At 46.8% G+C, this 23,283-nt stretch overlaps 1 protein-coding gene across 9 annotated transcripts; it reads left to right on the forward strand.

Moving 5' to 3' along the window:
* The first annotated feature begins 3,736 nt into the window (after nucleotides 1-3,736).
* Znf205 (zinc finger protein 205) lies at nucleotides 3,737-12,094 on the forward strand. 9 transcript variants are annotated; one of them, XM_046443530.2, is made up of 7 exons: nucleotides 3,738-3,874; nucleotides 4,891-4,971; nucleotides 7,047-7,236; nucleotides 7,459-7,547; nucleotides 8,062-8,182; nucleotides 10,424-10,537; nucleotides 10,811-12,094. In XM_046443530.2, exons 1-7 carry the CDS (start codon nucleotides 3,818-3,820, stop codon nucleotides 11,869-11,871), a joined length of 1,713 nt encoding a protein of 570 aa, XP_046299486.1. In that variant the 5' UTR covers nucleotides 3,738-3,817; the 3' UTR covers nucleotides 11,872-12,094. The 9 variants fall into 9 exon arrangements, with proteins under 9 accessions (XP_046299522.1, XP_058435238.1, XP_046299486.1 ...); XM_046443596.2 differs by having other exon boundaries at nucleotides 11,201-12,094; XM_046443556.2 differs by having other exon boundaries at nucleotides 7,047-7,170.
* Nucleotides 12,095-23,283: the final 11,189 nt, after the last annotated feature.

A 23,283-nucleotide genomic window follows, 5' to 3' on the forward strand; every position in this document is an offset into this window, starting at 1 on the left:
TTGCTTTAGACGATGTTGTTTCTAGTTTTCATTATTTTTTAAGACTTAAGTTAACTGTCAGGCTGATCTCTGCGAGTAGATGGGGATTTATTTATCAAAGGTGGTGTCCTCTCCTTACTCAAGTTCAGGGCAGCCACCAGGAGTTGACGTTTGTTGAGGGTTTCCCAAACCTGAAGCTCCGCTAAGCGCCTTTCTCCATGGTAGTTAATACTTGTGACAGGCTCTGAGGTAAGTAGGTAAGTACAGCCCTGAACTGGTGACCTGTGAGCTGAATGCAGAGAGGCTGGACGTGTACTGAGTTTGTTTTTTTTTTTTTTTTCCTTTGTGATACTGGGGCAATTCTAACATTGAACTATATGCCCAGCCCTTTTTATTTTTTCTTTTAGGACAGCGTGTCTGGCTAAGTTGCCCAGGTTGGCTTTGAACTTGTGGTTCTTCTGCCTCAGTCTCCTAAGTATCTGGGATTGTGGGTGTGCAGATTTAAACGTTTTGTCCTAAATTTAAAACTCAGGAGATTTCACATAGAAATCAAATTATTTCGAGGTGTGGTGGTACAAGCCTATAATACCAGTTATTTGGGAGGCTGGTAAGTTCCAGGCTAACCTGGGCAATTTACCAAGACCCTATATTTTTTTTTTAAGAGAGAGAGAGAGAGAATTTTAATATTTATTTTTTAGTTTTCGGCGGACACAACATCTTTGTTTGTATGTGATGCTGAGGATTGAACCCCGGCCGCATGCGTGCCAGGCGAGCGTGCTACTGCTTGAGCCACATCCCCAGCCCCACCAAGACCCTATCTTAATACAAAATTTAAAAAGGACTGGGAATGTATCTAACTGGTAGAATGCTTGTCCTAACATACGCTAGGCCCTGGTTTCAATCAAGGAGAATGAGAAGGAGACGGAAGGAAGAAGAAGAAATTGAATTTTTTTTTTCTCTTGAAAAATATTTGAACTTTGGCAATACTGGCCCCCAACTACTCCCTCTAAACAAATATGGTTTTGGATATCCCTGAAGTCCCTTATACTCTCTTCTTATGTCCAGCCATTGGTCATTTGTGGTTGTTGAAGGCATTACATTTTTGATGTCTGCTTTACGCCTTTCTGAACTCTTTCAGAGGCTGCAATTTCCACACAGAAACTGTGGTAACCCGCTCCCCCAGACCTGCTCCGATCCTAAAACCAGCTGTGGTATGCATTTCTCTCCTTTCCAAGAAAGGGTTAAATGGTTAATATCAAGCATATAGTAGGTGCTCAAGGAATTTTCTATGAACAACCAAATGAATGCTCAAACTTCATTTAGTCTGTCTAGGAGATCTTATGGCAGGATTCAAGCCTCTAGACACCCTTTACCCCTGCAGTATTCCTAAACCAGTACCTTTTGCTGGTAAAGAAATTTTGCCCTGGGGCTTGGGGTTGTGGCTCAGCAGTAGAGCAATAGCCTTGCATGAGGCACTGGGTTCCATCCTCAGCACCATATAAAAATAAATAAACAAAATAAAGGCATTGTGTCCATCTACAACCAAAAATACATTAAAAGTGTGTGGGGGGGAGAATTTTATTTGATTTTTTCCCTGAAATTGGGACACATGCACTGATTTTGAACTTTGTGCTGTCTTGGGATTGCATGGGGTGACATGGTCCTCTCCAGCGGTAGTCCTTGTATACTGGAGACTCAGTTCTGCTCCTCATGGACACACTGAATGCAGTTGTGTCATCTTTTCAGGACCCTCTTTGACTTTGTTTCAGTTCATAGCTACCTGGATTGAAAACAGTATTGACTTTGATTACAACTTTGTATGTCCCTCTTCACCCTGGGTTTAGAATGACTGGAAACACTAACTAGAGGCAAATCCCAGGGGTAAATTTTCTTCAAGTTGACAGTAGAATCAAGCCAAATCCAAGGACTCCTAAAATATTTGACTCCAAGAGTGGAGTTGCAAACAGATGCTATAAGGGACCAAGTGTCGACCATGACCACCTGGGAGTCAGGTTGTGGGTAAAAAGAATATAGGTCCAGTATTGCCAAATGTTCTGATTTTTTAAAAAAATCAATTATATGAGAACTCTGCTGATTTTTAAGTGTTAGAAATTAAGTTTTTAAAAAATTAAATCCTGTGAACCCACAGAGTACATCTGTGAACTAGTACAGGGCTGTAATACTGATCTTGCTGTGTGAAGCAGGGGATCTCAGAGATAAGTCAAAGGAGGCAAGCACAGGATCATCTCTGGGAGGAACATTCCCGGTAGGCAGACTCCAGGATTGGGACCCCACCTCTTTCCTGACACTCCCATGCTCTGCCTAGAAGACATGGTTCTTTACCCCAGAAAGTGAAGTACAATCACTCTCCTACCCATTTGGGGCTTTAGTACCCAGGGTCAGAAGGCAAAGGGGACCCAAGGGGTGGCATCTGGAACTCCTGGACAGTTGGGTCAGGCCTCTTTACCACTGTTTCCGAGCTGGAGTAGGTTTGGAAAAACCAAATTTATCCCACATATTGCCGGGTGTAGGCATCAGGATGGGCTACAGGTGGTCCCAGCCTATTTCCTTAGTTCACTCCTAGGGAGAGAACTCTGTGCCAGTCTTGGAGGGACCCAGAGGACCCCCTGATCTGGGGAGGCTTAATTGAATCCAGGGGCCTCAAAGAAGTGCTGTGTACTGAAAAAGAACGTCTTCCCTCCATTCAGCAAAGCGCCACTTCTTCAAGGATGACTGCAACGCTGTCTTTGAAACGTTATCAAAATCTTTCTAAAAACGCATCGCCCTATTTTTTCGTTTCGGTGCCCCTGCTTGGCGGGCATCACAAATACGTGCTTGGTAAAAGAATCGTCTTTAGCAGGAATTGCTGATCTGGGAATTGCCTTCCTGCCAAGAGCAGGTGCAGCCAAGGCCTGGGATCCCAGACACGGAACCCTCGAAGCTGGGAACCCTGTAGGGCTGCCGCTGCGTGGGGAACGGGATCTGGAAGGGACTTCCTGTTGTCCCTAATCCTGGTCTCCGCCCGATTCCCCCGCCCGCCCAACGCTGGCTGCAGAACCTCCCTTCCCTGGGGAGGGGCCCGGCTGCCCCTGGTGCCCCCTCTACCATCCTGCACCTCGGTGAGAAGGGAATGCTGGGGAGGGCGCCTGGATCCCGGGACTGGTACAGGTGGCCAAGATTGCAGGAGGGGACAGGGTCAAAGGTGGAAGGCTTCGGGCTGGCAGGAGAGAAGGGGGCCTGGATCCGGGATTGGGAAGGAGAAGGACATAGTCCGCCGGAACTATGAGCAGGATGGGCATCCCAAGGCCGGAGGTTGCATCGCAGGGGAACTGCTAAGTGGCAGGTTGATTTCTGGTTTCTAGCCGGGCTTTAAAGCAGACGCGGGGCACAGAGTGCATGCCCTGGGGTCAGCGGGGCCTGAATTCTATGAGAAGTGGGACCTCACCAGCACTTGTTTTGTAGGATCTCTGCAGAATTTTCTGCTCTTGATGACAGGAACCACCATTTCAATTTTCCCCCACTTTCCCTGAGCTGTTTGCTCTGAAATGTGGGGCTCAGCAACAAAGCATAGGGTACACAATATCTTTGTACCTTTTTTTTTTTTTTTTTTTTTTTTAAAGCAGGAAACTAAAAACATGATAGAAAAGTAGGACTGCTGAATAGGATCTAGCAGACCAGGTAGGACCAGGAAAGTCTGGTCCAGCATGGAGATTGTTCAGGGCACTTGAAGATGACTGATTTCTTTCTGCTCTTTCAGGCTCATGGCCAAAAGCAGGAGGGGGCTTGGCCAGCAAGCAGGAGAAACAACTTGCTGTTCTTCCTAACTCTCAAATAGAAAATGTCTGCAAATGGTGGAAGCATCCAGGCTGCTGAGAACAAGGAGAGAGCCCAGGAGGTAAGAAGTTCTGGGGGCAGAGGTATGCCATGAAAGAAGCTGGGACAAGATGATTTTTCTAAGCAGGGTATCTGGGCAAAGGAAGAGTTAGACTCACTGGGGGTGCAGGGCTGGTGGATGGGGGAAGTGGGTTGGAGATATTGGAGAGAAGGTGGCATGATGGGAAATACCTTCTATTTGGCATTTATGGTGTAACTGTTTTGCCTTGTTCAGTGAATAAAGGTAGTCAACAGGCACATGGAATAGCAGGGGTGTTCTGTGGGGTCCTCCAATGAGGTTTTTTCCGAATTGTGCCTACTTGTTCTATGCCCCACTTCCTTCTCCCCAAGACATTTCTCTTCACCTCTCTGGGTCTGAGCTCCCAGTCCTGCCTGCACCACCTGCTGCCTGTGTGTGTGTATGTAATTACCATCTGTGGAGGACTGGGGTCTCTGGCCTTGGGGTTGGAGGACTCTGAGTCACTTGCAGGCAAGGCATGTGACTCAGGCCAGTCCTCTGACCTGTGGGAACCAGCTCTGTCCTTTGTAAAATGCAGATTCTGTACCTGTCATTCCCTCCTATCTTGGAGGAGCTAATGGGATGAGATTCATCTAAGCAGTGTCAGCTCATAACTGATCATAATTTTTGATAATGAAATGATAACTCCCACAACTAGAGCTCAAGTCAGAGAAGCCTGTGTCCTCTGGCCTAGTGTCGTAGTGGTTATAAATAAAAATTCACATCCAGTATTAGTGCTTCCGTGTTGTTGTTTTTCTTGGGGGAGGTTACAAGGATTGAACTCAAGGGCACTAGATCACTGAGCCACATCCCAGCCCTATTTTGTATTTTATTTAGAGACAGGGCCTCACTGAGTTGCTTAGCGCCTCACTTTTGCTGAGGTTGGCTTTGAAATCACAGTCCACCTGCCTCAGCCTCCAAAGCTGCAGGGATTACAGGTGTATGCCACTGCGCCACACTAGTGCTACCGTTTTTATGCTGTGGAAGTTCAAAGAATTATTACCATTGTTTCATAACAGCTTTTTATGTGTGCCTTGAACCTGACAAGCCTTGCTGATCGACATTCTCCGTTGATGTTGAATTCGTCAAGTCTACACAAAGTAATAATAATAATAATAATTACCCATACTCTGTGTTTATCCAGAAATTTCTAGAGTGGGTGGCTTTCTCTCACATGTGTATGCCCCTATGACTGTTCTAGGCAGGCAACAGAGCAGCTGAGTCTCAGAGGCCAGTCAGGGCATTGTTAGGTCTGCCCTGGACACTCTTGACAGCTGGTCTTTCCCCTGGAACACACACACCGGGGAGGGTGAGGCAAGGATGGGTGTGACTCCCAATACAAGGCCAGCCTTGCCTTGAGTGACATGAGAACCACCAAGGTTCTCTCAGTGAGAGGATATATATGCCTTGCCCAGAGTTTTTGAGAGGCCTGATTGTGAGCCTTTGTCTAATTCCTAGGCTTTGGGGTGTTAGTTTCCTGTAGCTGTAGAAACAAGTTCCCACTGACTGGGTTGCATAAGACAACCAGGATCTGTTCTCTCCTGGTCTTGGAAGCCAAGCTGTCAGCTGCTCCAGGCCTCCTCCAGAGGCTTTTGGCCTGGGGAGAGGTTCTTCCCACCCTTTTTAGCCTCCTGTGACTCCTGATGCTCCTTGGCTCAAGCATTGCTCCATCTCTGTTTCCTTCTCAGTGTTTCTGTGTCTTCTATTTACCTTTTTTTCTTGAGGTGGGGAAGGAGTTGAACTCAGGAGTGCTATGTCTATGTCACTGAGCTATATCCTAGCCCTTATTCTTTTTTTAAAATACCCTATCCCTTTTAATTTTAAATTTGTTCCAATTGGTTATACATGACAGTAGTTAATTCTTATTTTGAGTCAAGTTCTTGTTAAATTGTTAAATTGCCCAGGCTGACCTTGAATTTGCCATCATCCTTCCTCAGCCTCCTGAGTTGCTGGGATCTCAGGTGTGCACACCACACTCAGTTGTGTCTTCTATTCTTTTCCTTTTTTAATATTTATTTATTTATTTTTAGTTGGACACAATATCTTTATTTTACATTTATGTGGTGCTGAGGATCGAACCCAGTGCCTCATGCATGCTAGGTGAGCACTCTACTACTGAGCCACAATCCCAGTCCCTGTCTTCTATTCTTATAATGACCTCACTCATCCAATTTAGGGCCCACCCTAGGGGCACTTAACCACTGAGCCACATCTCCAGCTTTTTTTATTTTTTATGTAGAGACAGGGTCTCACTAATTGCTTAGGGCTATGCTAAATTGCTTACTGGCTTTGAATTTATAATCCTCCTGCCTCAGCCTCTTGAGCCGCTGGGATTATAGGAATGCACCACTATGCCTGGCTCATCTTGAGATGCTTAGCTTGATTATCTCATTTTCCATTTTCCAGCCTCATTTAATCCCCAGGACTACAACAGCAACAACCACCAAAAAACCCTTTTTCCAAATAAGGTCACATTCTGTGCTTCAGGGTAGATGTGAATTTTGAAGAGACACTATTTAACCCAATCTACTTGATTTTATCATGTATTAAAAAACAGCCAGGGCTAAAGATATAGCTCAGTTGGTAGAGTGCTTGCCTCAAATGCACAAGTCCCTGAGTTTGATCAATCCCCAGCACCAAAAAAAACAAGAAAGAAAGAAAGAAACAACAGCAGCCAGGCGCAGTGGCACATGCCTGTAACCCCAGCAGCTCTGGAAGGTAAGGTGGGAGAATTGCGGGTTCAAAGCCAGTCCCAGCCCAGCAAAAGCGAGGCACTAAGCAACTCAGTGAGACCCTGCTCTAAAGGAAATACAAAATAGTGGGGCTGGGGCTGTGGCTTAGTGGTAGAGCACTTGCCTCTCATGTGTGAGGCCCTGGGTTCGATCCTCAGCACCACATAAAAATAAACAAAATAAAGGTATTGTGTAAAAAATAAATAAACAAACAAACACATAAATAAAATACAAAATATGGATGGGGATGTGGCTCAGTGGTCGCGTGCCCCTGAGTACTATGTGTACTATGGCAATGGCTTGACAAGTCTTTCATCTCTTGCCACTCCTTCCTTGCTGGGAGGTGAACTGGAGGGAGAAAGCGAGGTCAGCCCTTCAAGCTGTCTCTTGCATGTGGGTGTGAGTTCTGCCATCCGGGTTCTGATGTGGGTTGTCATTCCCAGGTTCTAGGTCATGTGCATTCCTGTCAAGAAATGCTCTCTGGGCTGGAGAAGAAGATACCACACATTAAGACAGAGCCGGAAGAGGTGCACTCTGAGGGGACCTCACAGGAGGACAGGGCTCCAAGTGCACGGGACTGGGTGCCTCTAAGTCCTGGCCCTAAGGAGAAAGCTCTCTTCTTGCCTGGGGGAGGTAGGAGAGGGATGTGGACAAAGGCGCCTGGATAAGCAACTGTGGGGAAGGTGGAGGCCCAGCCTGGGTAGGGCTGAGGGTCCTTAACCTGGAAAGGGACCCAGATGTCTACCTGTGCATATGCCTGCCTGTCTTTTTGGTTTGGGGTGGGGTGGAGTTTGAAGTGGCTGGGTGAGCAGCAGCATCCAGCAGTTTGAGTCAGTCACCACTCTCCTCCCATAGCCCTTCCTTCTCGGATCCCCATGCTTTCCCATGAGGGGAGGACCCGAGATCGGCAGATGGCCGCAGCGCTCCTCACTGCCTGGTCCCAGGTGAGTGTCTATGCCAGTCTCTTTGCCTCCTCTTCTAGCTGCCCAAGTGGAGGCAGGGCCTTCCCAGATCCCGACTTGGTGCTCAGCCCTTCCAGATCTGCTGGCTCCACATGTAAAGTCATGGCCTCACTGACCTTCCCACTTGGATCTGGAACCTGCTGCTCAGGACTCTCACTGAAGTGTAGCTGGAATCTGAATACCATTTTCCAGGCTTAGGGTCTTCGGTCACTCTGGCCACAGCTGGAAGAAAAGCAGAGGGAAGTGGAGAGATGGGTCTCTGATGTGTGAATCTTCCTTTAGGGTCTGAGCTGAGGAAGGAGATCCTGAGCTTTGGCTGTGGTCCCTAAGTAGTACTGCTTTGTTATTGAAACAACTCTCCCCCAAAAAGGTCTCTTATATTTGACAATCAGGTCAGGGTAGCTGGAGGCAGCAGTTGGGAGGCTGCAATCTCACCACATGTCTTGGTGTCTCTGTTTGCCCCACTGTGTCTATAGCATGCTTCATGTTGTTTCAGATGCCAGTGACCTTTGAAGATGTGGCTCTGTACCTCTCCCGGGAGGAGTGGGGACGTCTGGACCACACCCAGCAGAACTTCTATAGGGACGTGCTACAGAAGAGAAATGGGCTGGCCTTGGGTGAGGGCTCACCTGTGGTAGGCTCATTACCTCCCTGTTGGCCCCCCACATCAGTTCTGCTCCCTTTCCCCACTTTGTTAATTTAGACAGTAGTGTTCTGTAGAACTTTCCACAGGGATTGAAATATTCTGCATCTGCACTAGAATGGTGTCCCTAAACCCAGTGGCTGTTGAGCATTGGAAATGTGGCTAGAGCAAGTGAGTTTTTAATTTTTTTTTTTTTTTTTAGCTTTGCTCAACTCAGATTGGAGCTTGAGTAGCCATGGCTGGTGGCTGCTATTTTGGACAGTACTGATCTGAGGATTCTGCTTTTCTTCCAATCTTTCATTGCTTTAATTTATCCCAGTATTTCTGTCTTCCTTCTCCAAGCCCCAGCTTTGCAGGTGTTTGCAGAGAGCTTGACTCTAGGTCTGTGGGCTGCTCTGTGGGTGGCATCAGCTAACCTCTCAGGCCCTATAGGCTCTAGGGAGCCCAGGAAGCATGTGCTTCTCAGAGGGGCTCCCTTGGTTTCTCTGATGGCAGGTAGTTAAGTCCCAGGTTTTTACTCCTTATTTGCAGACTAGTTTTTTTTTTGACAGAATTTGATGAGGTCTTCATTGTGATTCATTCATTCAGTAAATAGCCATTGCATACCTGCTAGTCCAGGTGCAATCTGGGCGTTTGGCAATTCCACCCTTGACTTCAGTGTAGCCTTGAGATCTCTGTGGGATCATACCAGTCATCCTCACTCCTATAATTATCTTAGGCTTGCATACTACCCGTTGTTAATATTCCTCAGGGCCAGACCAACAAGTCCAGGCAAATCCTGGGAGATCAGAAAGAACTTAGCATCTATTTGCAGCCCCAGGGCAGGCCTCAGAGAGGCTGTAACCCACTTCATTGATCCAAAAAATCCCTTTTCTCCCACAAGTCATGACAGGCAAGGCCCCTCTGCTGTCTTACTGACTTAACTAGAATTCCCAGGGCCTCTCACCCCAGGGAATTGGCAGATGGGCCCTTTGGTCTCATGACTTCTTGGTTGTCAGTGTACCTGGCCCCTTGTCCCAGGCCCTCCCACTTGGCCTTTCTGCAGCCTCCAACCCTCCCAGCCACATGCAAGTTCAGGAGTGAGATAGCCCTTCCAATGTCTTAGGCTACTGGGCCCACTGATTGGAGACTGTGACAAGGGAAGGGAATTGCTGTCCTCACCTGGCCTCAGAACCTGGGCTCCTCCCTTTCAGATTCTGAGACTTTATTCAGGGAATCAGGAGTCAGTTGGCTCAGCATTGGGAGGAGTATAGTTGGGTGCTACCCTGAAAGGGGATAGGAAGGAAATTTTTTTTTAAGGTGCTGGGGATTAAACTAAGGGTCTCTTACATGTTAGGCAAGTAGCTTACCACTGAGCTGCACCTCAGGCCCCCTCCACACACACACCTTTTTTTTCCTTTGGTACTGGTGATTGAACCCCAGGTGGTCTGCCACCGAGTTATGTTCCCAGATGCCTTTTAAATTCTTTTTTTTTTTTTTTTTTTTTTTTGGTACTGGAGATTGAACTCAGGGGCACTTGACCACTAAGCCACATTCCCAGCCCTATTTTGTATTTAGAGACAGGGTCTCACTGAGTTGCCTAATGCCTGTCGTTGCTGAGGCTGGCTTTGAACTCAGGATCCTCCTGCCTCAGCCTCCTGAGCCGCTGAGATTACAGGCATGTGCCACTGCCTCCGGCCCTTTTTATTTCATATATATATCTTTATTTTATTTTTCTATGATGCTGAGGATCGAACCCAGGGCCTCGAACATGCTAGGCGAGCGCTCTACTGCTGAGCCACAATCTCAGCCCCATTTTTCATTCTTTTGTGTTTTGAGACAATCTTGCTAACTTGCTGGGGCTAGCCTTAAATTTGCAATTCTGCTTCAGCTTCTGGGTCACTGGGATCATGGGTATAAGCCACCATCCCTGCCTGGCCTGAAGCAATTTTTGAGCGCATGTTGTTTTGCCTCATGTTTCTGGAGCCTCACTTGCCCCTCTTTTTTTTTTTTTTAATATTTTTATTTTTTAGTTTTCGGCGGACACAACATCTTTGTTTGTATGTGGTGCTGCGGATCGAACCCGGGCCACACGCACGCCAGGCGAGTGCGCTACCGCTTGAGCCACATCCCCAGCCCTCACTTGCCCCTCTTGCCTCATTAGTTTTTGGAGGGATGATGTCTACAGTTGGCAGCTCCAGAAGTTCTTTGCTGAATGTGTCCTCTTTCTGGATAGGGTTTCCCTTCAGCAGGCCTCTCTGGGCCCCCCAAGTGCAGGGAAAGGGCGAGGCTGCCAGCTCCAGCCGGCAGACAGGAGCTGAGAAGGAAGAGAAGAGAGGCCCTGGTTCAGGTGAGGGACTTGGTGTGTGCCTTGTTCTGGGGAAGGACCGTTTGCCCAGTCATTCCCGGGTACTCCTTGTTGATACGGACTTTCTGTTTTTTGTGGGTGCAGGGCCACTAGATGGCTCCTTCCTAAAGGGTGGTTCTTGGCTCCAGATTTCCCCTACTTCCTTTTCCCCTTTCCTATCTCCCAGAATCCATCCCCTGGATTTCCTGTGGGTTCCCCACCCTCTGGGGCCCTTCCAGAAGCTTGTCTCTCTGGAAACCCTCTCTCTTTCTCCAGGAACCTTGGAGGTGGGGAAGGAGGTGCCAGCTGCACCCATGGGAGCCCTAGGGGATGTGAAGCCCTTGCCAACCAAAACCCGGTGGGCCCCAGGGGGTGTCCTGCAGTGTGGGCAGCAGGGAGCCAGCGGTCAGAACGCTCTGTCCGCCAGAGATGCAGAACAGCTGGCTCCTCTGGAAGCAAGAGAGCCAAATCCAGCCCCTCCTGTGAAGGCACTGGAGGGCCATGACCCAGAAAAACCCAACAAGGACGAGAAGGGTGCCACAGACAGCAGTGAGGAGGGCCTGGCCCCTGATAGTGATCTAGGCAAGAAGACCTACAAGTGCGAGCAGTGTGGCAAGAGCTTCAGCTGGCATTCGCACCTGGTGACACACCGGCGCACGCACACAGGTGAGAAGCCCTACGCCTGTACAGACTGTGGCAAGCGCTTCGGCCGCAGCTCGCATCTCATCCAGCACCAGATCATCCACACCGGTGAGAAGCCCTACACCTGCCCCTCGTGCTGGAAGAGCTTCAGCCACCACTCGACACTGATCCAACACCAGCGCATCCACACTGGTGAGAAGCCCTACGTGTGTGACCGCTGTGCCAAGCGCTTCACGCGCCGCTCGGACCTGGTCACGCATCAGGGCACCCACACCGGTGCCAAGCCGCACAAATGCCCCATCTGCGGCAAGTGCTTCACACAGAGCTCAGCCCTGGTCACCCACCAGCGTACCCACACTGGCGTCAAGCCCTACCCTTGCCCAGAGTGTGGCAAGTGCTTTAGCCAGCGCTCCAACCTCATAGCACACAACCGCACGCATACTGGCGAGAAGCCCTACCACTGCCTCGACTGCGGCAAGAGCTTCAGCCACAGCTCGCACCTCACCGCCCACCAGCGCACTCACCGCGGCGTGCGGCCCTACTCCTGCCCACTCTGCGGCAAGAGCTTCAGCCGGCGCTCCAATCTCCACCGGCATGAGAAGATCCACACTACTGGGCCCAAGGCCCTGGCTATGCTGATGCTGGGAGCGGCAGCTGCTGGGGCTCTGGCTGCACCCCCGCCTGCTCCCACCTAGGGTGGGGGCAGTGCACCCAGGGCAGCTGGGACAGCCCCATTGAATTTGGGCCCTGTGTAGGAGCAACAGCCTTTGCTCCTGGCCTTGGTGGAGGTGGTGGGAGCCAAGGGTTGAGGGAAGGGAGCCTGGGAGGTACAGGCGCAGGGTGGGGCATGGCAACGTGGGAGTAGCTTGGGTGAGAAGGCACAGGCACTTAGGGAAAATTAAAGACCTTGGAATTCAAGCTGTGGACTACTGCTCTGTCTTGTGGGCACTGTTGAACCCCGGGGAGTGGGGGGCTCCTGGGTCAATCGTGTCCTCATTCATCCCTGACTCACCTGCTCTTATTTTGGACACCCTTATCTTCAGCCTTGAGTACGTTTGAGGTCCTTTTGGCCAGAGCCCATTTTAGAACGTTGGAATAAATCTATGAACAGAGGCTTCTGAATGCAGACAGGTTTCCAAGTCTGAAGCCAGCCACTCCTGTAAATGGACCCCTGGTGGGGATGTCTGCTGCTGCCATCATATCCCAAGAAAGTTCACTGCACACTAATCTCTGGACTCTTCTTTGGCTCCTCTCTTTGGGAAGTGGGAGTTGGACATAGCCAGTCTGAAAACTTCTGCTCAGTGTTTCCTGCTGTCCCCATCTCCTTTCAGGCACTGTGGCTGTTTTGTGATTGGCCCTTTTCTTCCGTTTCCATTGGGGCCACTTACCAGGTACCACTTTGCTTCCTGGTCCATTATGCATCTACTGTCACCTCTTCTCTGTTGCTTCTTACCTAGTTGACCTTTGTAAGTTCTTTGTAATTTGTCCTACCTACCTGTCCCTGCCTGACTCTACTTTAGTCCTAGTCTTCTGTTTTAACCTCTGTGGCTTCCATTTCCCACTGTCTTTTTCTTCGAAGGAGTAGATTCTGCCTATTATGCTATACTTGTGGCTCAGCTGCTAAAGTAACATTCAACTCATACCAGCTGACTATGAAAATGTCTGCATCAGGGAGGCCACAGAGACTCTACTTGTTTATAAAGCCACCAAGATACCTGCAGCCCTGGTTGGCTCCAGCTCCTAAGGATTGTAATGGCTTGCACAGGATGACTGGGAATAGTAACAATAGCTGCCAGTTGTTAACTTCTAGGCATGGGGCCAAGCCCCCATATATATCACCTCTACTCTCTGCAGTTGAATGGATTTTATTATCTGAGTTTTATAAATGAGGAAACAGGATAAGAGAAAAGTCCAGTCACTTGCCCAGAATCATACAACCAGAGAGCTGGAAATTGGTGTCATATTTGCATCGGATGTCTCATGTTTTTTTTTTTTTTTAATATTTTTTAGTTGGACACAATACCTTTAATTATTTTTATGTGGTGCTGAGGATTGAACCCAGGGCCTTATATGTGCTAGGCAAGTGCTCTACCGCTGAGCCACAACCCCAGCCCATTTCACGTATTTTTAAAATTCATTCTGCAGTAGGGTCTTGTGCATGCTAGGCAAGCACTCTGCCACTAAGATACATCCGCAGCCATTTTTTAAGACACCTGTGCCAAGCTGGTCTTACTGGATTGCCTAGGCTGGCCTTGAACTTGTGATCCTCCTGTTTCTGTCTCTGGAGTAGTTTGGATTATAGGCATGGACCATGACTCCCAGTTTGGTGTTTTATCCTGTAAGAAATATCCTTATTTCCATGTGTCTCTGTTTACTGTCTAGTAATATTATGAGGCAGGACTGTCTAAAAAAAGTAGAACAGTCAATGGTCTTGACCACCAGGGACATTGGATTCAATTGAACATGGGGGTGGTCTGGGGCATACAATCAGCTGGACACAGATGAGCTGCTGACTGGTGGAGCCAAGCAAGCTTTGGTGGAGTCTTGCTGAAAGCAAGCAGATTGCTTCCTTCAGCTTATCCTCATAGTTCTAGTCAGCCAGAAATGGGATTCCTCTGTTTGACTTAGTGTGAGAGGCTGAGGGGGGCTGTCACTTGTAAAGCAGTTGCTGTCAGGGAGGTTTTTTTGGTAGTGGGGATTGAACTCAGGGGTACTCAACCACTGAGCCACATCCCTAGGCCTAGTTTGTATTTTATTTAGAGACAGGGTCTCACTGAGTGAGTCTGACTTTGAACTCAACGATTCTCCTGTCTCAGCCTCCCAAGCAGCTGGGACTAGGGCATGCATCACTGCACCTGGCTTGTCAGGGAGCTTTTTTAGTGAAGGGGAAACAGGTGAAAAGGAGGCTTGTTAAAATGACACTTGAAGCGTCCGTACTTGTCACAGTAGCTTAGCACAGAGGTCCCATTTGCACAGTGAGTATTGCCTACTTTGATTTCAGTTCCTCAGACTGTGTGGCTGACCCATTGGAGACCAGGTGTCAGGACTTGAGCCAGCCGGAGAGTTGTGGAATGATTCAGGCAGTCATTTATAATCTTCACTCTGGCTTCTGGATAGCTCAGATCACAATATCCAGGAGAAATGTTTCCCCTCTTACGGCAGAGTGCAGAGGGATGTGGTTCCAAGGGCCCCATGGATAGTAACCTGCACATCATCTCTACAGGCTAGGTCCACTTCTGCCCATCCGCCTAGAAGCCACCATTCTGGGACGGGTCTGGCAAAAGTATGTTAACAATGGAAGGTGGCACTTTGGAAAATATTTTATAAGAGCAAATAAGACTGAGGAAGCAGTTGGGGTTGGTTTGTGGAAGGGCCTCTAGTATCAGATACAAGTGTACTCATAATTGGATGGGTGATGGGTGGGAGACTAGGGGAAGAAAGCCAGAGAACCATCTTGGTGTCTGGGTAGAGGGTGAGGCGGCTGAGAGGCCTGGCCTGGCCTATGCTCACATCCTACATTCCAGCTGCTCCACCACTATAGAACTCAACCTGAATGGTTTACCCTTGACCTGCGCCGCCAAGAGAGGTTGGAGAGCGAAGGGAGCAGGGGGTTTCCGTCTGAGCTTCCCATTCTTTCCCTGCGGCCTGTATTCAGGGCCCAGCTGGCTTCCCCGCCTTGCCTGGCCGGCCCGGTCGTCGGCCTCTGCTCATCTCTAGCCGGGGACCGTTCCTCGGAGCTGATGAGGTTCCTCCTGGATCTCCCCACACAGCCGGACCTCTAGAACCGCAAGCCCTGCCCCTGATGCCCTCAACCAATCAAATATCGTGGCGGGGCGAGGGCGTCTCCAGCAGAACTGGCCAATCGCGGCTAACGTTTGTGCCCACTGCGGCGTTTCCCCTGGCAAAGGTTTGAGTTTCTACCTTTGAAGCGCTCAGGTTTCATGCGTCGGATGTCAGAGGAACTAGCGACCCGGGTGCTGGGCTTCCCCGTGACCCCTGAGTCTTTACAGCCCTCCCACCGCCGACTTCCGGAGTCCAGCGCTGCGATGTCTAGGTGCCGGGCTGGGACCGGACCACTTCCGACTTCCCTCGGCCACTTCCGGTCCAAACAACCGCCTGCAAGTATTCTGCTCCGAGGGAGTCCTGGCATCTGCTCCGAACTCGTGAGACCCGTGTCTCCCGCTCGCAGTTTTGCATCTTCCCAGCTCCCAAGCAGTGGCCCAGGGTATTGCCGCGGGAGAGGCAGGCGTGGGTGCGGCCGGGAAGGATATGTAGGCATCTTCAGGGAAGCTGCTGACGCGCGCGGTGCTCTTGATGGACGTGGCTCTTGATGCTGTGATAGGTTAGGGCGGCAAGAAACGTGAACAAGAGGGGCTTTGCTGCCTTATCTCCTCCAGATTTGTTTGGTACCGGAGATTGAACTCAACTCGACCACTGAGCCACATCCCAGCCCTATTTTGTATTTTATTTATAGAGTTGCTTAGCACCTCGCCATTGCAGAGGCTGGCTTTGAACTCACGATCCTCTTGTCTCGGGCTCCGGGGCCACTGGGATTACAGGTGTGCATCACCACGCCCGGTTTATCTCCATTATTTTCAAATATGAAATGAACGGTTGCATTCCAAGTCTTTTGCTAAAAGTTGAGGACGAAAAAGCCAGGCAAGACCTTTGCCTTTGTCAGCGGAGGAAATTGACAAATAGAAATGACACATTAATTACTAGTAGTGGCGAATGCCAGAAAGAAAGGGACTAGGCGAAGCAGTAGAAGATGGTAGGAACTAACCCTTTTAGGGAAGGAGACATTTAAACTGAGTCTTGAAGGCTGAGAAAAGGCTGTTTTGTAAGATTTTGGAGGAAGAACGTTTCAAGCAAATGGAATGGGTGTTCCAGGAGCTGAAATGACATTCCTGTCTCCTGAGACCACTTTGTACTAATTATCAGACAGGTCCAAACAGAAGAGAGAAAACAGTGATTTGAACAGGTGTGCATCACCACACAATTTGAACAGGAAAATTTTTATGTATGGAATTATTAGCTGTGAAAGATTGCATTCAGAAAAGGGTTGACTAGTGAGAAGACCTCTATTTAAGTCATAGGGTCACAGCAGATAGCAGCAACAGCCACAACCTGGGTTGAGTTGGAGCACTCATAGAAGACGGTTTCCCTGTCCCTGTACTGAGACCCAAACAGTGGAGTAGGCATGTCTGAGGCTCACTGAGTTTCAGGGAAATGGCTGTTGTATCCACAGGTGAAACTTGCTAGAAATCCATCTTGAAGGATGATCGCAGAGCAATGTCTCATCAGACACCTTTGTCTCTGCTACAAATCTAACCAGAACTGTGGGAAAAGCGTCTAGCTCCTAGGTGCTGCTTGCTGGAATGTGTACTGGAAGTACATGTTTTCATACTGTGGGAGTTCCGGCTACAGACACCTCCCAGGCCGCAGGAGCTTGGGCTGGGGAGCCCCTGGGTATTGCAGAAGTCTTCCTAGTGAACACCAGAATCTGGAAGAGAAACCCCATCCTCTTACAGTGTTTCTCTAGTGCCCTTTACTGACAAAGCCTAACATCATGTCAGTTGGCAAAGGAAAATGAGGCGGAGTTCACTTTATTTAGCAGGCAACTGAAGGAAAAATTTGGAGCTGGGACATATCAGTAACTGGAACAGGTTTATATTATCATTCATCTATAGCATCCTGATAAGCCTTCTATATAACATCCCTTTACCAGCCACTGGCACTAAGCTCCATTATGTCTTGGGTTATATGGCTGACAGAGCAGATCAACCAATCCAAAACTGGAACATTTTTTTTTAATATTTATTTTTTAGTTATCGGTGGACACAACATATTTGTTTGTATGTGGTGCTGAGGATCGAACCCGGGCCGCACGCATGCCAGGTGGGCGCACTACCGCTTGAGCCACATCCCCCCCCTGGAACATATTTACATTATTTAGAAATGGGTCACTCAATAGTGCCCCATGCCAGAGCAAACTGTGGTCTTGAATCATTGCCTGCCCTCTGCCTGTATTCTACAGGCACTGAAATGGGTTGCATAGTGGAAAAACAGTGTGTCACTCAAGCAGTCCTGTAGGGAAGCCCCCATGGGAAACTTTGGTCTCCTGCCAATAGCTATGTGTGTGATCCAAGGATGACTGGGGCTCCCACTGACATTGTGATGGCAACATCTGAAAAGATCCTGAGCCAGAACTTAAAACTGAGTGAGATAATGTTTTTTTTTTTTTTGTCCCAAGGATTGAACTCAGGGGTACTTAACCATTGAGCCACATTTTCAGCCTCTTTTTATTTTATTTGTGGGGGGCTTTTCACAGTTTAATTATGACAAATATTCTGCATCTACAATTATCTCCAGTCAATTTTAATTTTTTTTTTGTGGTTGTAGATGGACAGAATGTGTTTATTTGCTTATTTTTATGCAGTGCTAAGAAGGAACCCAGTGCCTCACACATGCTAGGCAACTGCTCTGCCACTAGCCATAGTCCCAGTCCCACCTCTCTATCCTTTTTTTTATTTTGAGACAGACTCACTAAGTTGCTTAGGGCCTCACTAAGTTGCTGAGACTGGCTTTGAACTTGCAATCCTCATGCCTCAGTTTCTCAGGCCATTGGGATTATAAGCATGCACCATCACATCTGCAGATAACAATTTTTTATTTTAAACCACCAAGTTTCAGAGAAATTTGTTACACAGCAATAGATAACTAATACATTGAACATTTATATTATTTTGTGTTTCTATCACATTTGAATCATAACACAAGGTCTTCATTAGAAAGTATGTCCTCTAGCTGGGCACAGTGGTGCACACCTGTAATCTCAGCAGCTGGGGAGGTTGAGACAGCAGGGGATGTGGCTGGGGATGTAGCTCAGTGGTTGAGTGCCCCTGAGCTTGATCCCCTGAACAAAAGAAAAATTATATATATATATATATATATATATATATATATATATATATGTATATGTATATATGTATGTACTGGGACTGAGGTTGTGATTCAGTGGTAGATGCTTGCCTAGCATGTGCAAGGCACTGGGTTTGATTCTGAGCACCGCTATAATAAATGAATAAAATAAAGGTCCATCAACATCTAAATTTCTTTTTTAAAAAAAGAATATATGTACAGAGTAGCTGGGAATGTAGCTTAGTGGTATCACACTTGGCTAGCATGTGCAAGATCCTTGATAAATCCCCAGAACCACAAAAGGGGAAAAAATACAAACACATAGGTATATACGCAGGCCAAGGGAAGAGGATCACAAGTTTTAGGCCAGCCTCAGCAACTTAATGAGACCCTGACTCAAAATAAAAAGGTCCGGAGATAGAGCTCAGTGATAAAGCACAACTGGGTGTGTTTATATATATATATATATATATATATATATATATATTTGGGTAGCTCAGTGGTAGTGGTGCTTAAAGATGGAAACTCAAGTGCTCATTAGTTTGCTTTCAGGGCACATTTTTTTTTGGCTAGGGATTAAACCCATGGGCACTTAACTGAGCCACATCTCCAGCCATTTTTTGTATTTTATTTAGAGACAGGGTCTCACTGAGTTCCTTAGAGCCTTGCTAAGTTGCTGAGGCTGGATTTGCACTCATGATCCTTTTGCCTCAGCCTCCCAAGCTGCCCAAGTGTGGGCCACCACACTGGCTCAGAGCTGCAATTTTAATTATTCCACTTGAGGTTATAAATTGAAGTACTATCCATGTAACTTGAAAAGATCCTCTATGGGTTAGAGTAGGTTGAGTAATAACCCCAAAGTATTCCTAATCTCTAGAACTTAAAAATGTTTCCTTATTTAGAAAAATAATCTTTGTAGATGTGATAGAGTTAAGGATTATAACATGAAGAGATCATGCTGGAATGTTAAGGTTTTTATAAAAGGGGGTCAGAAGGAGATTTGACTACAGGAGAGAGGAGAGGTGCTGACAGAAGCTGAGTGAATGATGCACTTTGAAGACGGAGGAAGGGGCCATAAGCCCGCACCTCTACGAACTGGAATTGACAGTTGAATTCTCTGAAAGCTGCCAGAAGGAACTAGCCCTGCAGACATCTTGAAATGGACCCAATGAGATAAATTTCAGTCTTCTGGTCTTCAGATTTGTCAGATAATAAATTTGTTTTGTTGTAAGACACCAAGTTTTTGGTAATTTATATTAGAAAACTAGTGTGCTTGATCCCTCAAAAATAGCAATTTGGAGCTGGGTGCAATGACGCAGGCCTGTAATCCCAGCAACTCAGGAGGTTGAAGGAGGATTGCTAGTTTGAGGCCAGCCTCAGCAAATTAGTGAGCCACTATCTCAAAATATAATAAAAGGAATGTGGATATAATCAGTGGTAAAGCACCCTTGGGTTCATTTCCAGTTTAAAAACAAAACAAACACCGTTCAAAGCCAGCCTCAGCAAAAGTAAGGTGCTAAGCGAATTCAGTGACATCCTGTCTCTAAATAAAATACAAAATAGGGCTGGGGATGTGGGGCTCAGTGGTCTAGTGCCCCTGAGTTCAATCCTGGTACCCTCCCAAAACCAAACATCAAACAAACAAACAAAAACTTGGCTGGAGATAGTTCAGTGGAAGAGCACTTGTCAAACATGTACCAGACACTGGGTTTGATTTCCAGCACCACCAAACAAACAAAACAAACCCCAAAAAACTCCAGCAACTTGCCATTAATAGGTTGCAGCAAGTAAAATACTATTTTGGTCATACATATGACAAGCAAGAAGGTACTCGTGTAGCCAATGACCATGTAATGCTTAAGGCTCTCTGATTGACACAAAGAAAGCCAGCAAAAACAAAAGGGGGATTTTTTTTTGTAAAGAGACAAGACAGTCTCATGGAACATGTAGGTCTCAGGCAGGGCCTGGGACCAAGGAAGCTTTTCCAGTCTCTTTTTTTTTTCCTGTGGCCTCCCTCAGGCCACTCCCATCTTCCCCTGTTGATGCATTCTTATTCACTGATATTTTAAATATTTATTTTTTAGTTATAAGTGGACACAATATCTTTTTTATTTTTATGAGGTGGTGAGGATCAAACCCGGTGCTTCACATGTGGTAGGCGAGCATTCTACCTCTGAGCCACAATCTCAGTTGATCTTGTATATAGAAAACAAGAGGAAAGAACACTGTCAGTTCATGAATCTACTCTACAGGGCAACAACACAGAAAAGTGACTGGAATCTCCCTTAGTCCCAGTTCTCGATTCCAAGTAGAGAGGAGCTAGTGAACTCAGTCTGAGTCAAACAACTATCTCTTTCCCCATGGCAGTCCATTTGGTGGGACAGATTCACATAATGCAAACATGGCCACCAGGGACCTGGGAAGGATGGGGTGAACAGTGGATGGCTCATGAAGGCTGGATAGGCACTATGAGAAATGCATTACAGCTTGTATTTGTCAACTCAAAACAGAATATTGTTCCTAAACTTGCAACCAGTGATAGCCTCCCATCCCAGGGACACAGGGCTCCAACACCGCTCAGTGCCTGCAGTTTTGGAGAAACGCCCATGTTTCCTCACAGGTGCTTAATGCCTACCTGGGAAGCGCACTTGGTCACCTTCCACAGCACATAATGCATGGAGCCATGCTGTCCCAACACGTGCCGCTCAAGCCAGGGCCTCTACATCGTCCAATGCGCTAACGCAGAGACACACCCTATTGCTTTATAGTGCAAAAGAAAAAAAAAAAAAATCTGCCCTTGGTTAAGCCAGGAAGGACCAGGTGATTGACTTGCTGTCTTCTCTAAATTATTGAATGGAAATTTAATGGTCCTGAAATGCTGGCCCATTTATTAGTCTTTGCCAGTAGAGGGCGTTAGAAGAACGCTGTAAGGCCGGAGCTGGAGAAAGGGACTTCCGTCTCCCAGTGCAGGCCGATAGAGAGAAGGTGAGGAAACCTTGGGCATTCACTTCCAGCAAGTTTTCCCTGACTGCCAGCTGTGTGCACTTGTCACAGCGGTGGGCTCTTAGAGGTCCAAATCTCCGCCTTGAATTGAAAAGGGGGGAAGTTTTGAGTTTGTGCCCTCATCCTAAAAGCAGAATTTGCTTCCTGAAGTTGCTACTTCTGAAACTGTTATTAGAGACTCTTTTAGTAGGTAACATTTGGGTGTGTGTGTGATTTAACAACAAATCTTTGTATCAGATTTTGTTCAAATTATTGAGGTGGTTTTTTTAGAAAAATATTTTTATTAGTTATTAATGGACTTTATTGATTTGTTTTATATGTGGTGCTGAGAATTGAACCCAGTGCCTCACACATGCTAAGCAAGTGCTCTACCACTGATCTACAATCCGAGCTCTACTTACACTTTTTTTAAAAAAATATTTTTTAATGTGGTTGACACAATACCTTTATTTACTTATTTATTTTTTATATGGTGCTGAGAATTGAACCCAGAGCCTCGCATGTGCTAGGTGAGCACTCTACCGCTGAGCCACAACCCCAGCCCCACTACTTACATGTTTTTAATCTCCTGCTTGAAGTAAATAATACAATGGGGAAAAATATTCACAACCACAAAATTATAAAGGAACTTGAAAAAAAGAAACGACCTATTTTTTAAAAGAACAAATGAGGAGACTACAAAATTTTACTAAAATATATTACAAATGTATATTTCTGTATGGGAAAACATTATTGTAAAAACATTGTATCTCCCCAATATTAAGCTACAGACTTAAAATTCAATCAAATGTCAGTGCTGTAGCAGGGTGTTCAAACAAATGCACTAAGGTATATATACAGGTTTATTTGTAAATTCCAAAAATTGTAAATGATCTAAACGTCCAAGGGTACTTTGTTTTTTGTTTGTATGTCTGATCCTATTTTTTTTAAATATTTTTCTTTAGTTGTAGATTAAAACACTGACCTTATTTATTTATTTTTATGTGTTGCCTAGGATTGAACCCAGTGTCTCACACGAGCTAGGCCAGTGCTCTACCACCAAGCCACAACTCTAGCCATGTCCGATCCTATTTTTTAAATTACTTTCTCTTTCCAGACCTTGGTGCATTATAATTATGCATAATAGTGAAATGCATTGTTACATATTTGTACCTGCACACAACATAATATAGTGAGTTTCATTCCCCAATACCTCGCCTTTGCCTCCCCTCCTCCCTTCCCCTATCCTACTGGAAGGAGAGTGCTTTAAATAAAATATGGAACTTCCATGCTGTGGAATACTATGCAGCTTACAAAACTGATACATTTTATTTGAACATACTGACACTAAAAGATATCTATACTATTGAATCAACAGAATATGACTTAGTGATTCCTGATTTGTCTTAGAAATATGGTCATAGATATACAACTGTAAGAACACATACAACATGAATAGTGCTTATTTGTGGATGGTTGTATTAGGGATTTTTGTTTAAAAAAAAAAAAAAAACTTCATTCATCCCACCAGTGTTTCCTGATCACCTATCACGTACCAGGTACACTTTCAGGTGCCCAAGGCAAGGTAGTAAAAAGTGTCTGCACTCATGTAGCTACTTACAGTTGAGTAGTGAGAGACAATTACACAAATACGTGATGTCAAACAGTAAACATCAGGAAGAAAAATAAGGCAGAGTAGAGATTGTTCAGAGTTAGAGAAAACCTTTTTGAGGGGGTGACATTTGAGCAGAGTGAGGAAGCTAACCTCACGCAAAGGGATACCTTTATAATTTTCCAATCTTTTTTTATTTTCTACATCAAGCATGCAATACGTGCATGACCGAAAAAAGAAAGCGCTTTTCACTTCTGAAAATTTTGAGCCTAAAATCTCGAGGCATGGAGAGGGTGCGAGCGGGTCCAAATGTAAGAAAACAAAAACCTTGAGATTCGCGGATACGGCCCCCCCAGCTTTGGACGCTTCTGGGCCCCAGGTCCCCCTCCGCTCTTCAGCTCTGCGCAGACAGAGCTGTGATGGGAGGGTGCGGGGATCCGCCTGGGACACCGCAGGGCAGCGAAAGACTTGGGAGAAGTGGGACCCAGGGTTCCGGAAGCGTGTCTAGGGAGCCGCGGCCCCCGGGCCCTGCACCTACTCGTTGGAGCCAAGAAACTGGAGCGGAAGGAGGAAACCTCCCCAGCGCACCCCT

Source organism: Marmota monax, unplaced genomic scaffold, assembly GCF_021218885.2.
Source record: "Marmota monax isolate L192 unplaced genomic scaffold, Marmota_monax_Labrador192_F-V1.1 WCK01_AAM20220418_F8-fsc00035, whole genome shotgun sequence".
Lineage (NCBI taxonomy): Eukaryota > Metazoa > Chordata > Mammalia > Rodentia > Sciuridae > Marmota > Marmota monax.